Below are 18,178 nucleotides of genomic sequence, written 5' to 3' on the forward strand. Positions count from 1 at the left end.
AAAGAAAGAAAGAAAGAAAGAAAGAAAGAAAGAAAGAAAGAAAGAAAAGAAAGAAAGAAATTTTTATGTTCCCACATTCCAATCAATTGCTCAACTCTTACGCTTTATGTTTTGTAATAATCCATGATATCATTAATAGATTCTTCTCCTCTTCCCAACCATAATATAGTCCCTTCTTTTGTTTAGCCATTAAATTAGCATTAAAAATGTTTGTTTTCATTTGACAAAGTTAAAAGTAAATGATGAACTAAAAACCTTCTTAACATGTACATTCTTTAAGAGCCTGCCAAATAGCTCAACAGATTAAAGCGCCTGTTTAGGCAAACGCAGTGGCCAGGGGTTCAATCCCTGGGTCTGCTACACTGGCCCCGCCCCCGAGGCATGCTGAGATGGTGATTGGGACTGGGTGTGGTGGTGTGTACCTATAATCCCAGCACTTGGGAGGCTGTAAACTGGAGACTCACTGTGAGTCCAATCTATGTAGCGAAACTCTGTAGACCCTGTAGAATCTGTCCTAAATCAAAAAACAAAACAAAAAACGAAACATGTAAGCTCTCCTCCCCAGGGCTGCACTGCTTGCCATCCCTGAATGTCCTCCTGCTGCACCATAATGAGCTCACGAGTATCGATGCCACCGTGAAGGAGCTGAAGGGAATGCTGGACCTGAAGACCCTAAGTATCAGCTTGCACTTTTATATGACCATAAATTACAAGAGAAATAGACCAGCCATTTTTCTTTTTATGATGTTTAAGATTAGAGGAGCAATGTTAAAATAATAAAACATGATCCAGATTTCATTGTTTTTTTAAGATATGCTTTTGACAGAACGGGTAGAAATTAATTATTGGTGAAATGATACAGCATAGCAAGTGAGAGTGACAAAAGTAGAAAAGAGGATTTATATGTTTAAATCTGTGTTTTCTGTTCTATCTGAAAGGTAAGTTTTAACATATTATATGATCCTGCCTATATGAAATATTTCAAATACATACATCCTCGGAGACAATAAAGTCAAGAAGTAATTTTAGATAGACTAGTGTTCGCTTAAGGTTGGGAGATTTAGGGACTGAGAGGATTGCTAAGGAGTGAAGGCTTAAAAAATTTATGGTTGTAAGTTATACAACTCAGTGACTATAGCAATAATGAATAAATTGTATATTTTAAATGACTGAATTCCATGGTATATGAAGAATACTGATAAAGTAAATTAATACGTGAAAACAGAACAAGGTTTTTAAATTTTCAGTTGGTTGAGCAGACCCGTTCATATGCACTAGCTTACAACCAGTAAGGAACTGCCTTCAGTATCAAAAAGAAATCTGTCTAGAAATGGATTAAAAATAGGTAACATGCCATTCTGACTCTGAACGAGCATGCAGTTTTGCAGGGTTACCAGTCATGTACACAAGTGTGGCATTAGGCAAGTGATCCTTGATGTGCTGTGGTTAAAGGCCCTCAGAGCAGTGTTTTCAGACTTCAAAACTTACATGTCATGAAATAGACATATTTCCTTTGTTCATGTGCCCAGATCTGTATTTTAAATATATGTAAAATAGTGTTAATGGTACAGTTTTCATCTGATCAACATATAATGAGTTCTATTTTCATTGTTATCAGTAAATCCGCTGATAGGTACAGCCTTTAAATCTAAACATTAAAATCACTGAATTCAAGGCAATTCCATGATTACTTTGGAGACATGACAAGGCTGCTAAACATTAGGTGGGTTTTGCAGTTTTCTGACATTTCATAAGAGACTCTGAATTAGTTTATATTGATCTTGTATGCTGAACAAATGCTTCTGGGATTAAAAGACTAGGTGTGGTGCTGCAGGAACCTTAACTGTGTATTTTTGTATCACATGGGCTACTAAGCTGCCCCTAAGGGTAGTCAGAAACACTGAGGTAAGTCTGTTCAATGCTTTTCCTCACCTTTTCCAAATTAGTGAGTATTGATTATACAGATTAATGAGTTTCATGGGGGCAGATTTGTACACACACACACACACACAGCATACTCTAATTCTCCTCCCCCACACCCACTCACCTCACCCTCACCCTTAGTTTCAATGTGTATCATGTGTTTTGATCATATTCATGCCCTGACACTTCCTTCTTTTCCTCTTTTTCCCTTTCTCGTGTCTAGCAACAGCCTCTTTCTATCGTGTCATCTTTTTTAGATTTCACAGGTGAGGCAGGACATGCGACGTTTATCCGAGTCTGGCTTCTGTCACATAACATGATGATCTCCCCATCCCTCCTTTTTTTTTCTTTACAGGACAAAATGTCATTCTTTTTCTGGTTGAATAGTACTTCACTGTGTATACACCACATTTTCTGCTTGCCAGGCAGGTGCTTACTACACTGAGCTATCTCCCTGCTCATTGCTTGTCACTGATCTGTTTAAATTTTTTACATTTTTTGATTCAGTTTTGGTTGGCCATATATGCAGAGAAATATAACAATTTCTTCTAGATTCTCCAGTGTATTAGAATACGGATTTTCAAAATAGTCTCCAATAACCCTCTGGATTGCAGTGGTATCTATTCTAGCATCTCCATTTTTTTCTCTAATTGAATTGATTTGAGTCTTTTCTCCTTGTTCAGCCAAGTTTGGCAGGGTTTATCAATCTTGTTCATTTTTTCAAAGAACCAACTCCTTGTTTCATTCTTTTAGTCTGGATCTCATTAATTTCAGTTCTAATTGTTATTATTTCTTTCCTTCTATTGGGTTTTGTTTCAATTTGTTCTTGTTTTTTTTTCCAGAACCTTGAAATACATCATTAGGCTATTTGTTAGAGATCCCTGATATTTTGATACAGGCACTAATAGCTATTAAGTATCTTCTAATTGTCATTGCTGTACCTCAAAGATTCTGAATTTTATATTTCCATTTTGATTTTATTTTAGTAATTTTTAAGTTGCCTTCTAGATTTCTTCAAAGACCCCACTAATCATTCAAAACTGAGTTGTTTGGTTACCATGTGTTTTAGTAATTGCTATGGTTTCTCTTGCTGTTGATTTCTAGCTTCATTCTATTTCATTCACCTGAAAAGATGCAAGAAATTGTTTTAATTATTTTGTATTTGTTAAGGCTTGTTTTATGGCTTAAAATGCAATCTATTGAGGAGAATACTCCATGAGCTGCAAAGAACGTATATTATGTAACTGTTGGATGGAATATTCTGTAGACATCTATTAAATCCATTTAATTTGTGGTGCAGCTTAACTCTTTTCCTTCTTGTTTTCTTTGAATGACCCATCTATTTATGAAACTGGAGTACTGATGCCATTCACTATTGTAATGTTGAGATATACATGTACTTTATATTGAGTGCTGTTCATTTTATGAAGTTAGAATCTGATATCGTAGGCACGTATTTACAATTGTTATGTATCCTTTGTGGATTGTTCCGTTTACCAACATAGAGTCACTTTACCAATTTATTCCCTTCTTTGCCTCATCTGATTAATTTTGTCCTGAAGTCAGCTTTGTCAAGTATGTGGATAGCTCCTTCTACTTGCTTTGAGTTCCATTTGCACAGAATTTTTTTTCTCCATCCTTTCACTTTCAGTCTGTGTATGTGCTTGCTGTTAAGACATCTTTCCCATAAACATAAAGGAGTTGGGTCTTTTGAAAACCCAGTCTGACAGTCTGTGTTGTAATGAGAGAATTAAGATCATTTACATACATGATTCTTGTAAAAAATTATGTGCACATATTTCTCTCACTTAATTTTTTTTTGGTGTTCTTTCCTAATGTTCAATAACTTGTTTAGTCCTCTTCTGTGTAGCATTTCTTTAAGTATTTTCTGCAGTACTGGTTTAGGGATTATGAATGTCTTCAGTTTATGCTTCTCTTAGGAGGTCTTTATTTCTCCTTAAATTTTGGAGAATAGTTTTGCCATTTATAATATTCTGGGTTAGTGGTTATTTTCCTTCATGGCTTGAAATATATCATCCCCTGCCATCATGATCTTTAGGGTTTCTGCAGAGAAATCTAAAATTATTCTAGTAGGTTTGCCTCTACAATTTGGCAATCTCTTGTTGCTTTCAACATTCATTCCTTATTCTATGTTTATGCCATTTTTACTATAAAGTGACATGAGTAGGTTCTTTGGTGGTCATGCTTTTTGAAGTTCTGAATAATTCTTGCATTTAGATACTTATGTCTCCCAAAAGTTTGAAGTTTTCCATTATTACCATTACTCTGATCTTTGACACCCTCTTTTACACCAAAAATTCTTAAGTTTAGTCTTTTAGTTGTGCCTCAGTGTTTTTCGATGTCTTGCTCATAATTTCTGGGAGAGGAGTTCCTCTCTTAATGTCTGCATGTAATACTTCCTAAAGCTTATCTTCAGACCCTGAAAATCTGTTTACAGACACTCATTCTGTCTACTGGTGAGGTTTTCCATTGAGTTTCTTGTTTGACTTATTGTACTTCACATTTCTAGGATTTCTGTTTGGTTAGAATCTCTCTCTCTCTCTCTCTCTCTCTCTCTCTCTCTCTCTCTCTCTCTCTCTCTCTCTCTCTCTCTCTCTCTCTCTCTCTCTCCCTCCCTCCCTCCCTCCCTCCCTCCCTCCTTCCCTCCCTTCTTCCCTCTATGCCCTTGCTGAATGCCCCTTCACAATCTGCATTAACTTCCTTACTTCAGTTGGCTTTATTTGTATGGTCTTTGAAGTCAGTAATCATTTTATAAATTAATTTTTGAATTAGTTGCTTAACATTTCATCTGCTTTAATATGTTTGCACTGTTACTAATTACTTAAAGGCATTTGTAGGAACTGTATTGCCATTTTTTTTTTCATAATTCTTGTGTTTCTACACTGAAGGTTGATATCTAGTGGGATGGATATCTCTTCCACTTTTATTTGAGGTCAACTTCATGTCCAGCCTTTATAAGGAAAGCTTGATCCCCAACACCACTCAGAAGAAAATGAGCCACAGGAATGTCAATGACACAATGAGAAATCAGATGATGAAATAGAGGAAAGCTGCCTAAAGCCAGCAACTTTACCACAATTAACAATAGAAATCTGCAATAATGATACAGGCTCAAAGACAACCCAAAGTTTGAAATATTATAAAAACTAATTAGAAGTAAAAATAATACAAAAGTGATTGTAGTAATAATAGAAACACAAAGGCAGATTAGATGTTGACAAACAATAAAGATCCACTAAAATAAAAATACATATCACCACTGTGTACAATACAAACAAATGAGTAATAATAGCATAGTATAAAGTAAATATTATTTATGAAAGTCAGTGGTAATAATATCAAAAATCAAGGAGTAGGGAAAGAGAACAATGGAAACAAGCAAATTTTGAGGAACAACATAAAGGAAGATGAAGAGAGAAAAAAGTGAGATAAAATGTTCAATTAAAGACATTTTAATTAAATAGAATCAGGTAAAAGTGGTAGCCAAAACAAAGAAAAAGAAAAAAAGAAAGATCAAACAAGAAATGAGTCCAAAAACTTCCTCCACACTGTGTGTTACATGGGGAATTTTTTCCATGTCCTATAGCACTGGAATCCAAAAGATAGAGATGAGGATCAAGAGTCAAAACTGGGCCTGTTGTGTTTCTACACCCGCTTTTTGATGTGTGAATGCTGAGTCCTACCCCATCTTTCCCACTGAGCAAGGTTGCTCACTGGCATGTCCTCTGCCTCTGTGCTGTACTCACTCCACAGAGCTTTTGTATTTGTTTATCCCTTTTGGTGCATCCTGAGCTACTGCTATCCCCAACTAACTCTGAGACCTCTGAGATCATGAGACACATACCCCACCCCCACCCCCGGCCTTGCTCCAGCCATCTCTCTGTCCCAACACTCCAGGATGTGGCAAATGCGCAAGGAGAGGCATAAGATCTTATCACGTTTGTGGGTGGGTAAGGCCAACAGACCCGAGTTCTATGCTGAAAGAAGCCAGGGAGAGGAGTCAAGCAGTCCACTGGGCTCCATTCCAGCCCTTTCAGGCCTAACTCCTCAGAAAACTAGATGTGACTGTACTGGCTTCTCACCATAGAAGGCAGGAGCACAGTAGCCTCCGTGGCCTGAGGTTACTACTGTGTAGCCTTTTCAGGGAGTCTGTGACTAGCCCAGCCCTCTTAGACTGGCTTTTATGGCCTTCTCCCATCCAGAAGTGTGGTCGTTCTGTGACTTCTGATTCATGAAGTAGTTCAGTCTTAAACAATAATCCCCTTCTCAAAATGGCTCCTGATTGTGCCATTCTCAAATATAGGAAGGCAGTGCAGTGGATTTCTACTCCAGCACCAGCCTGCCATGCAGAAGAAGTTACTTTCAATTCTGACGTTGCGGCTTACCAAAACCTGGGCTTTCCTTGGGACGAGCACCACAAGTCTGCTGTTTACCAGTAGGGCTGCTGGCGCTCTCCACTCTGACACTATGATGGAGACAGGTCCTCCTGGTTTGAACCCAGGTGCCAGATTGCTTCATTCTTTCTCTGCATTATGTTTAGTTTCTTCATGACTTTAGCTTTCCTGTTAGCTCTTCCTTGGTTCCCAGAGAGCTCCTTCTCTTTCTTTTTTTAAATTGTTGTCTTCTGGAAGTCTTCATTCCAAGTCCCAGAGAGGCTATGATCTACTGCTGGCTTCTACTTTCCCATCTTAATCTCTCTCCAATCACCTCTAAAACACTTGTGAAGAAAACGTTTCCCAGGGCAACAAGAGATGAAAGGAGAAAGGAGAAGGGAAGAGAACTTATATAAAAAGAATTAAGAAATATTATGTACATGTGCCAACTCCTCACAATGACTGTGATTAGTACCTACAGCAAATATATATTACAAAATTAAAATTTTAATAATTATTTCTTTTGTACAGGGTCTTGTACAGGGTCTCACTACACAGCTCAGACTCATAGTGATCCTCCTGTCTCAGCCTCCCCAGCACTGCGATTATAGGTGTGTGCCACCATGGCTGGTTTCCATAGCTGGCATGGCATTGAACCTGGGTCCTTGTGCTTGCCAGGCAGGCACTTAGACTGCTAAGCTATCTCCCCAGCCTCAAAATTAAGTTTTTGAAAATTATAAATGAGGAAAAGAAAGATGATAGTAAAACCTTCTTAATCACATTATCCAGTGATATCCATTCTAAATACTTGCATGTATTTGAATAATTTGTCTGAGTAGATATATGCAAAATATATCTGTAAATTTTATTTTAGAAATTTATCACCATGAATGTTATTTTGAGGTAAAAAAAATTAAAATTGCATTATGTATTACTATGTAAATAATCTAGAAGTTGTATATAGTCTAGAAAGTCTACTAAGTATCACATGGACTAAATTTAAATTTTGACATTTTAAGCAATAATCATTATAGTAATATGTTAAAATGTCATTTCTGTTTAAAAATTATCTTTTAAACCTTTACAATAATCCTCATATGTGAGTAGAACTATTCCCTCTTCAAGAGCAGAAATGCTAGAAAAAGATTTATCCAAACTACCAAAGAATGTCAAACCTTAAACTCAGATCCTATTTCAATTATCCTGTATTCACTCATTCATTCAATATTTATAATTCTTCATTCATTCAATAAATATTTGTCACACATTCACCCTGTGATACTTCATAAAAGAACACAGGTGAACAAGAAAAGTCCAAGCTGGACCTTTATGGGCTTATAGTTTCATAACTCACAGCACAGGCATTTTTTAGAGAGTTAAAGGGGCTACTGAACACGTGTTAAAACTTAATCATTTAAGCAAATTTGGTTATGAAACAACATTCAGAGAGTGGTAAGCAAGGTTGACCCAATAGTAGTGAGCAGGTTATGCCCTGAAGCAAGGTGCCTGGTCCAGGCCTGAGTGGACTCTCCCCTGCCTGTCAAGGGTCAGTGTGAGCGCAGGATTGTGTCAGGCCTCTGGGTGGAAAAAATTCGTCATCATTCTTTGAAGTCCATCTTAGTAATATGCCATCCGTATTAATACTTTACATGACTGCTATAATGGCATCTACTTAAAGTCATGATGATGTCATTCAAGTTATAACTGTAATTGCCCCTGTCACAGGATCATTCTTTTGAAATACAGAAAGATACTCTGTCTAGTAGCCAGAAAAACAAAGAAAGGCCTCTTCTGAAGATTCTTGGTAGTGAGGCTTCATGACTTGATCCCTTGCCCCAATTTGGTTTAAGGTATTTTACAGAAAAAGTTTGCTGTTGCTAGACTACCAGCATCATTTGCACAGTCATGTCCTCGGATGAAGTTTATGACAGCCTCACTTGCAATCATGGATTAAATTCAGTTCATTAACTCACATGAGAAACCCATGCATTTCAAACATTTTCAAATGTTGAAATATGTGTCTTTTCAAGTTGTAAAACTGCATAAAAACCTAAAGCATTATTATTATTATTATTATTCCACTCCAATTACAAGTTCTTCTGAGGGTGAGAAAATAGCCTGGAGGGGAAGCGCTCATCCATTTCAGTGTTGCACCCTGCTCTGGCATTTGCAAGGAGCACTGCCAAGTGACTGCCCAGGAGACACATCGCGAGGAGCTTCAGGGAGGCCCCAAGCCGGCTGGCGGCAGAGTGTGAGGTCCTGTCCTCCAGGCAGTCAGCGTCCCCTCTCCTCTCCAGCAGGTCTACCTTTCCACACCCGCCCTCTCTGCTCCCTTTTTCCTGCTCATCCCTCCTCCAAACTCCCAATCTGAACCCATGTGTGTCGAAGACTCATTCTCTGGCTGCTGGCTGGACCCACCTTGGTCTTCCCTGCCTTTTGGAGCACTAAAGGAAACACACTGACAGCCAAGTGCCCTTGTTCATAAACCTTGTTCTCTTCATTTCATTCAACTTATCTCTGTATTTCATAAACTTCTTGAGGGGACATGGACTTAGACTCCTACATTTTGTATTTGTTAAGGCCTGCATCCTAGTAGAGTTGACAGGAGTCACCCCTGGCATAGGGAGCACCCTCTTCTAGAAGGGGGTCTTCCTATTCCCACAGGACCTGCCTTTGTTAGACATTCACTCCTCTTATCATCCCCAGTGGCCTTGGTCCTTGACAAAAAGGCAAGGATAAAGAGGGCCACTGAGGCAGAGCAGCACCATGATCTCAAGGGCCTCTTCAGCTGAACCTCTCCTATTAAGGCCCTCTAAGTGACACTGCCTCTTCCAATGACAGAGCCACTCATGACCTAAAAATAACCAGGGGGGTTGTTTACTCAGCTTAAAGTTAAGAAAAGTTTCCATTCCTCCACTGTCTCCACCTTCTGTTCTGTTTTCTTTTCTTGTATATTTGGTACACGGTCTCACTATGCAGCTTAGACTCAGAGTGATCCTCCTGTTTTCAACCTTCCCAGCACTGGAATTACAGGCATGTACCACCACGCCCAGTCCTGGTGGCCAGCCCTAGGTGCACCCAGGGGCAGGGCCAATGCGGCATGTGTTGCTGGGGACAGAACCCTGGTCCTTGCGCTTGCCTAAACAGGTGCTTAGTCTACTTGAACTATCTCACCGGCCCTTCTGCTCTATTTACTTTTGGAAAACAAAGATGATTTCCATATTTAGTAAAAGCACGCATTGTCTGGAAGCTCACAAGTTTCAGCTAGCATGGGATGTTGATGACAATGAAACACTGAGCCTACTACTCTTGACCCAGAACTTCAGAATCTGTGTATCTGATCACGGACAGCTGATCTTCCCTCAGGCCATTTTGTACAGGCTCCTCCAATCTCTGTACCATTTCTCTCATGTATTAAAATGCATTTGTTAACCCCTTATTAATTACATCAACTTTCTTCAAAGGTGCCTTCAGAACATGTGGGTCCATTTAAATAATGATTTTAAAAGTTCAGCTTTAAAAGTTTCCCAAATTACCTGGAGCCAATTATTTAGATTCCTACAGTTCCTTCTTTTCTGTCCTCCTTCCTTCCCTCCACTTTCTTTGTCCTCTTCTGCATCACTAAAAAGTAGCTTCACACGTGTGACTCGTGTAACTCAAGCTTGTGTGTTAAGGTGCTACAGACATTTTGATATATTGTTGGGTTAATGTAAATTGCTTAGACACTGAATCCCAAATTAAGATAAGCAAGACAGTGCTGGCGCCACTGAGGTGTACTCTATAAGTAGCCTAGAGGGAAGGCGGATTAAATAGCATTAACCTATTGAAAGTGAAAGTGTAAGCAATTTTGCTTCATAGTTTCCAAAGCAATGTGCCCATACATCATAGGAGGCTTTCAGTAATTCAGAGACAGGAAGCTGATTTCATATCTTAGAAACTTAATTTATGATAATTTTGCTAGCATCCATCCAAAACTCATAAATCCAAAATGTTTAAATGTTTACAGTATTTAAGAGGGAAGGTAGAGAAAAAGTCTGCTTCCTTCTAAAATTTAAGAGTTAAGGGGGAAAAAAGGAAGGATAATTAAGATAAAATGACTTTCAAATTATTTAGTTCTATCTATACTTAAGCTCGTGTGAGCAGAGGCTGGACTAGGAGTTCAGTTTTCTGACTTTCTGCCACCCAGATTTCATACTAAGACAGATGCACAGAGACCCACAACAAGCGCAGAGTTTTCTGCACGGTGACACCTTGTTAAATAAGTCACGTAATGTAAATCTAACCTTGGTGCTCTGTTCAACTGAAGCTATGCTTTCATTTTGCATTAAGAAGATACTTAAGCAGTAATTCAAAGATACAGCCAGGAAAAGAAGTGAATCCATACTGTTCTGGGAGGAAAGGACAGAGTGAAGGGTCCACCAAGAGTAGCCACCATCGCAAGATGTTGGCACATTTTCCATCAGCATCCCACGCAAAGGCAGGCTCCACTTCCAGCTGGTACCGTGCAATGCAGGGTAATGAGGTGTCAGATGTGTTTCCCCAGGACAGTAACCACAGAGCAGCCTGCTGCACCACAACATTTGCGACTTTTTCTCCCTTCGAAGTTCTCATTAAAAGCAACTGTGTTTTGCTTTTATATCCTTCAAGGATTGCCCTTTACTTTTCCTGGCTCCAACTACAATGCATGATCCCTGTGGATCATTTTAAATCTGTCCTTATAACTGCTTTCATATACATCCGCTCTATTCCCTATGCTGTAGTTACAATTATTTGTTCCCAGTTTAAATTCCATGTCTTTTAAGAACAAAATTCAAACCATTTTTGCCACTTAAGAAATCTTGAAAACTTTCTGTTCTATTTTTCCTCTCACTTCCCCCAGTACACATGTATTTCCTTTCTTTAATGTCTTGGTTGCTCCTGGCTCTACTTTTTTTTATGTCTTTCTTCACTCTTATAACTTGTTTGTTATGTACCAGGTGTCTTCCATTGCCTGCTTTATGTCCTCTTAACACTCATTCTTTCCACATGGAATAGTTATATATAAGGAATTTATTATCCAGAAAAAAAATTATACAAAAAATCAGAATGCTTTACTTACAGAAAAATCCAGATTATTGGTTTCCAGTTTTCAACTAGGGTGTTGTCACTTAAGCATGCCTCTCCCAATCTTGTCTGTGTTGCAAACTGCGCTTGACACATATTAATCAGTTTTCCCCTGGATTTCTAATGCTTAACAATACCTTGCCTTTATTGAGCCTCTGTATATTATGAATAGTCGATACTGTTCAGTACTCAGCTCTCACTGCTGCGGAGAACCTCATTTTGTTGAGGGCTGGGGTTGGGCTGCCGCCGGAGCTCTTTCTGTGACTGCCATCTAGTGGATCTTCTCTTTGCACTGACTTGGTGGAAGTATTTTTTAGAAATCATGCAGAAACAGAATCCAAGTAGTTAGAGATGACCAACCGGAAATGGGAAAAGCTTTCTTTCATACTGTTCACCTAATCCTGTTTCGTAGTATCTAAGGATTAATAACCACCATAAGACTTGACCTGGAAGTAAGACCCTCACGACGTCTAGTTGGGAATTGAAAAACTGCATCTCTGTACCGCTTCCTACGGGGCCAGGAGGGGATGTACGCCAGGAGCTCCTTGCATCCCGCGCGCCGCCTCCTCCTGTCCTCAGGAAGAGTAGGGTTAGGCATCCTGGCCCCTGTTCTGCGTTCTCAGCGCGTTGGGTGTCTGGCCAGAGACAGAGATGCAGCCCCGGTACCTGCGGAGCTCAGCTCCTGCTCAGAGCTGAAGCTGCTAGCAACATTAGCATATTTTGAATTATGCATAGTGGTGCAAAGCGAGGGAGAAAGTTCTATTGAGACAGGGGACCACCACATCTCTGGATCCAACCAAGCTCCCAGGGACCTTTGAGGCTGGAAGAAAAGTTGCACATGACGCTGTAATCAAAAGCAGCTTCAAGATTCCCACAAATCCAATACCTCTTTTTTTCCTTTACAAATTTACTCTGCAAGCTGAACATTTTTCTTATTTGTGGCAGGTTTGGGTCCGTGAGAAGTCCTCAGTCCCCCGCACAGCTTTAAGCAGATAGTAGTGGCATTTAGTAAATGTTGGTTGAATGAATGAATTTGGCAGACAGGGAAGTTAAATGCTGCTCTCAGCAAATAAGCACGTCCTGGGGCCATCAGCTTGACCTAAGCTGGGGCTTTTCGCATCTGTGTTGCACAGTTTGTCCTATTTTATCAAGTGATAACTTTGAAATCTGACACCTTATTTTCAATTCTACTTTTGCAGGTCTATACCAAAACCCTTTGTGCCAGTATAACTTGTACCGTTTGTATATAATCTACCACCTTCCGGGAGTACAGCTACTTGACAGAAATCGTAAGGACATCTCTTTGATGCAGAGAAATATCGGGAAAGCAGCCTCACAACTCATTAGCTCAATAATGCAGCACGCCATTGAAAATGTGTCTTTGTAAATGAATACTGTTACATAATTGTCTCTGAAATGAAAGGTTTTTAATTATCTTTTAGGTATTTGAATCCTGTAATGTGACTTAGTTTAGGAATGCGTATTTCTATCTCAGTTTACTAGAAAGGCCGCGTACCTGGGTGTGAGGAAGCCTTTCCTTCTGGTCCTGCTTTGGACTTCAGCATCTCAGATGCCAACTCATTTATCCTCTGGCACCTTAGTTTTTAATCTCAAAAATGAGCGAATTGGACTAAGTCTCTGAGGGCCTATGCAAATTCTAATTTATCCTCTTTGAAACTCTGTGCATTTTTATTATTTTAATTAACCTACTAGGTGATAACTTTTTATAATACTAGAGATTTTTTCCTACATGAGAGATAAACTAGCATGTTGAGTTTTCATGAGCCACATGCATACAATCAACGTCCGTGCATCACACTGTGCATTTTGAAGATCTATTTTGGCTCCAAATTTGAACATTCTTGTGTCTGTCTGTCTGGTTGGTGATACTGGATATTGAACTCAGGGCCTCACTGCCGCTAAGCATCTCGTCTGACACTGAGCAACAGCCACAGCCCTTGAATGTTCTTATTGCTGAGCTACTTTTTCTACGAGACATATCAAAGCCTGGTAGCAGTGTCTCCTTTCCTCATTGGCCCTCAGGAAACACAAGGATGTGTCATGATGGGCGCCACTCATCTCTGGGATCTGTTAGAATGTGCTCAGGATGCACTAGGCGTCAGGACTGAGCTCAGCTTTGTAATGCAAGGAATTAGGCTTGAAAGATTATGGAAATGATGGTGCCCGCCCTGTTACACAATGGAAGTAGCAAGGTATTCACATAATCTACCTTATTTAAATACATTTTTATTTTTATTATTTTTTTTGTTTTATTTTAGCTTAGTTTTGTTTGTTTTGTGGCAGGAATTGAACTCAGGGCCTTGAGCTTGCCAGGCAGGCACTTGAGCCACCGAGCTATATCCTCTGTCCTTAAATACATTTTTAAAGCCTTCAATTCTATTTTGAGTCACTGTGTATATGTATTTGAAATCTAATACTTGGCGCTAATAATGCTTTTTGTATTTATTAGGAGTTACAGAAAAAGAAAGAAGATCAATGATTACCATTTTTAACCACAGAAAGGCTCATATCATTCAGTCAATTGCATTCGGAGGAAAAGTAGATGCTTCGTGGAATTCTAAATTACCATTAAAGCAGAAACCCGCCCAGAGGCTTCCTCCAGGTATTTCGCAAAAAACCAGAAGAAAAAAATGAAAGTTCCTTAAGATTTTGGAAAATTTGTTTATAAGTGTAATTTAAAATGAGCTAAGTACCTAGAGAGTGAAATAATATGTGACTACTTTGGATTAGTCACTTTCTATTATGGAGACAAAATACTCCACTTCAAGGACAGGAGAGGCTTACTGTGGCTCGTGGCTTCAGCGGGTCCAACCCATGGTCAGTGGGCTCCAAGGCGGAAGCGAGAACAGTCGCTGTGGAAGGACACTGCCGATGCAATGGCAGCCAAGCAGCAGAGGGAAGATGGAAGTGGCCGAGGCCAGGACCCCACCCTCGCAGGCTGTGCCCCGGCGCCCACCCCCACCGGTCCTCCCTCCGATCAACATTCAGCTCTGAATTCATTACTTGACTCACTGATGATTATAGTGCCTCATGATCAAATTCTCTTTCTAAGGTCCCATCTCTGAACACATGGGACTTGGGAGACATTTCAGATCTAAAGGGTCTATTTTCTAATTTCCTTAATTTAGACTTTTATGACTTAAAGTAAATATGCATTTTCATATTTGGACATGTGGAGGTAATACAATAATCTGACAATACATTGGATCCTCTTCCCCACTATCCGACACAATAGAAAGGCATCAAGAAATGAGCTATTGGACTGGCCAGATAGTTCAGCAGACTAAAGCGCCTGCTTAGACAGGCACACGGACCGGGGTTCGATGCCCGACGTGCCATGCCAGCCCCACCTCCTAGGTATGTTGAGATGGGTGATTGAGACTGGGTGTGGTGGTGCGCACCTGTAATCCCAGCACTTGGCAGACTGAAAACAGGAGGATCATCACTACGAGTCTGTGCAGTGAGACCCTGTAGACCCTGTATAAAAATACATTAAGCAAAAAAAAAAAAAAGAAGCTATTATTACTAATAACACAAGACAGTTACACCAACTAAGGCTAATGATGATACAAAGAAACAAATAAAGATGATTTGCAATTTCACCACCCAGCACTTTTAACATTTTGGTTGCACTCATACGCAAGATCATTATATGCAAATATAACAAATATTTTCATTACTGTTTCATTAGTTGGAATTTAATTTCTTTTATGTAATAGACTCAATCCAGGGATATTTTTTAGAGTTAGGGTATATAAGGTTAATATAAGCTAGTATGACATTATCAGTGTTCAGGAACACATCTTTCTATTTTGCTTAATGTGCTTTATAGTTCTGAGTGGCTGCTAAACCACCACACAGCACAGATCCATGCAGGAAAGAAGAGGGAAGGGAAAAAATGGTGCAATAAATGTAATTATTTTCCTCATAACATTTTGCCAGGTGGACAACATATATTTAAAAGAATGAAATAAATTTTCTAGAAATAAAGGAGAAAATATTAAATTGGAAAAAAATATTGAGAAAATTATCCAGCGAGAAATACACAGAAGATAATAATTAGATGTTGAGATAAGGAGATATTAGAAACAAAAAGAGCAAATAGAAGTTCAGTAATAATTCCTGAAGAAAAAGTTATGAAAGAAACTGAGCAGAATGCAATGGTGGAAGTAATAATGTCTGCATATTTCCCTAAAGCTGACAAATGAATCCCCAGGTCGGTAAGACAGAACGAACTCAAGACATATAAGACACAAAACCTAAAAGTAAAAACATAAGCTTTATGCTGAACACAAAGCAATTTTAAATCAATCAGGAAAATCCAGATTATCAACAGAAGGATAACGGAGTCACAAGAAACTCCCCAGCTGCAATGATGGAGGCCAGAAGACAGTGACCTAATGCCTTGAAAATGCTGAGAGAAAGGGTCCGCCAAGAACTGGAGAGCCCACTGAATCATTACCCTACACGAGCAAGAGCAGGAAAGAAGAATGAGAACAAAACTCAAGTCTTCCGCCCCAACTTTCTATCATGAAAAGGTTCTAACAGAAAAAGGGGAAAGAGTATCAGTTGCTTGGATCTGCCTCTGCTCATCCACAAGTAGGCCACCACATTCAGCAGCCGCCCCAGAGGAGCTCTCCATCTTTGTCCACATTGGACTGGCCTCAGAAATTTCTCCTCACATCTCTCAGGTCCTCCAGTGACAGAGATGGCGGAACTGGAAACCATCCGTGCTGCTGACCCTGAAGTGTTTCACAAACAGTCACACGCTTCACTCTCCAGTAGTGAAACACTCGACTTTGTGCAAGCCCAGCTTGGGTTTCTCACAGTGCCAAAGGAGGAAATTAGGAGAGTTCTTATTGGTGATAAGGAGAAAAAAAGGCACCTGATTTCTCCAGGAGGAGAATCTCAAAAGTGGAATTTCCACATGTCCCCTTGGTCCAGAACATACTATACATAAGTAGAGCATGGGAATTGCTCAAATGTTTAGAGGTCACAAAGCACAGGCAGCCTCTGCATTTGAAAATCTCTTAAAGTACATTTAAATTCTTAAGTTAGTATAAACTAACTTTTTAGTTATCTACCTTAATCCAATTATGAAATATTAAGTGACACATGCCAGGCTTGGTGGCACATGCCTATAATCCCAGCACTTGGAAGCTGAGGCAGGATAATTGCCATGAGTTACAAGCCAGCTTGGGCCACATACTCAATTCGAGGATAGCCTGGAATAGACAACAAGACTTTATAATAAAATAAGTAGATCCTTCTCCCCCGCCAAAAAAAAAATTATATGTATATATATATATATATATATATATATATATGACATAAAGAAATGCTTACCTAAATTTGCTACCTTTTAATAGCATATCATTTAAGAAAAATGTACTTGTATATAGAGGTACTTCAAAGGTTATTAATGCTGGTCTTTAATTAGTAGAGTGACATTGCCTGGGTTGCATATTTTTAGGCATCATTAACTATATTAACACAGTTACATATCAATCATACAAGCATGAGTCTGAAAACTTCACCACCATCAACAACTTGAGTGTGAAGGTCATTGGAGTGATGATATGTTTCCCAAAGTTTGGCATTCTTGAATGCCTATACACTTAGGAAATGCAAATGTACTTAGTATACCAGGAGGTAAGCAATGACTAGCATTACAACTACGTAGAAATCCTGGTACACACTGCGTATATCTAAGACTCCTTTAATGGGTTACAGGGTGTTGCTGCACTGACAAAAATTAAAGGACATCTTTAGACCTTTTACAAATTTAGGAAACAGTGTTACTGGTCACAGATGGACTTACAACCCAATATTAAAGTGTGAAGTATTTATGAAGTATCAGAATGTTTAGTCAAAGTCAGTGGACATAGATCAAGTTTTACACTCAGTCTTAGCCAAAGGGCTGAGAAGTGACAGGTCCAATTTTAAATGTTAGAACCAAATTTACAAAGATGCCAAAAATTTTGATCACTTTGTGCCTAAGGCATAGATGTATACTGTATTAAAAGAAAGTACCTATTAGTTACTTTTTATGCATTAAACTTACGCACTCAACTCTATAAGCTTAACTTTAAAACTTACAATCACAGAATATCTTCTTTTTGTATATATTCCCAGACATATAGTTATCTCACAAACTAAGATAATAATTGTTTATCTAACCCATCATAAATTGATTATGGAAAAGTTTCCAACATTTAAATAATTTTGACTCTTACTCAAGCACTCAGGCTTTAGTAACCCAAAACCTATTAATAGAAAACACAAAAGATTTGTAAAATATAGAACCCTTACTTTTCAATCTAGTTTTTAAGTTCAGCCAAGAACATTTTAACACATTCACGATAGGGCTGTTATCTGTGTCTTGAGTGGCTCTAATTTGAATTCCATTGTCTGATGCTAAATAACCACCTGTGATACAAGGTGCCTGATGGGACAGTCCTGCACGTATGACCAGTACATGTGGGAACATGCTAATAACTGAAGAACACCTTATTGCTTTTGACATGGAAAACTTGGCTTTTTGATTATAGCATACACACACACACACACACACACACACACACACACACACATTAACATTAATATTTCGCAGGGGTAGGCCACAGTAGTAAGCCTCTGAGAAGAAATGAAAGAAGTCACCCATTGGTAGGAAAAACTGAACAAATCAACTTAGGCAGCTGCTTCTTAAACCACAGAGGAGAGTTGTGTCCAGTAGT

The 18,178-nt window shown here is 39.0% G+C and overlaps 1 protein-coding gene across 1 annotated transcript in view; it reads left to right on the plus strand.

Annotated features, from left to right (window-relative positions):
• Positions 1 to 18,178, plus strand: part of Lrrc72 (leucine rich repeat containing 72) — a 62,415-nt gene that overhangs the window by 38,901 nt on the left and 5,336 nt on the right. The window contains exons 5-7 of the mRNA XM_004626551.2: positions 566 to 676; positions 12,620 to 12,709; positions 13,891 to 14,043. Coding sequence (XP_004626608.1) covers positions 566 to 676; positions 12,620 to 12,709; positions 13,891 to 14,043 — 354 coding nt within the window. The remainder of the gene's footprint in view (positions 1 to 565; positions 677 to 12,619; positions 12,710 to 13,890; positions 14,044 to 18,178) is intronic.

The sequence above is a fragment of the Octodon degus genome, unplaced genomic scaffold (assembly GCF_000260255.1).
Source record: "Octodon degus isolate 3935 unplaced genomic scaffold, OctDeg1.0 scaffold00015, whole genome shotgun sequence".
NCBI lineage: Eukaryota > Metazoa > Chordata > Mammalia > Rodentia > Octodontidae > Octodon > Octodon degus.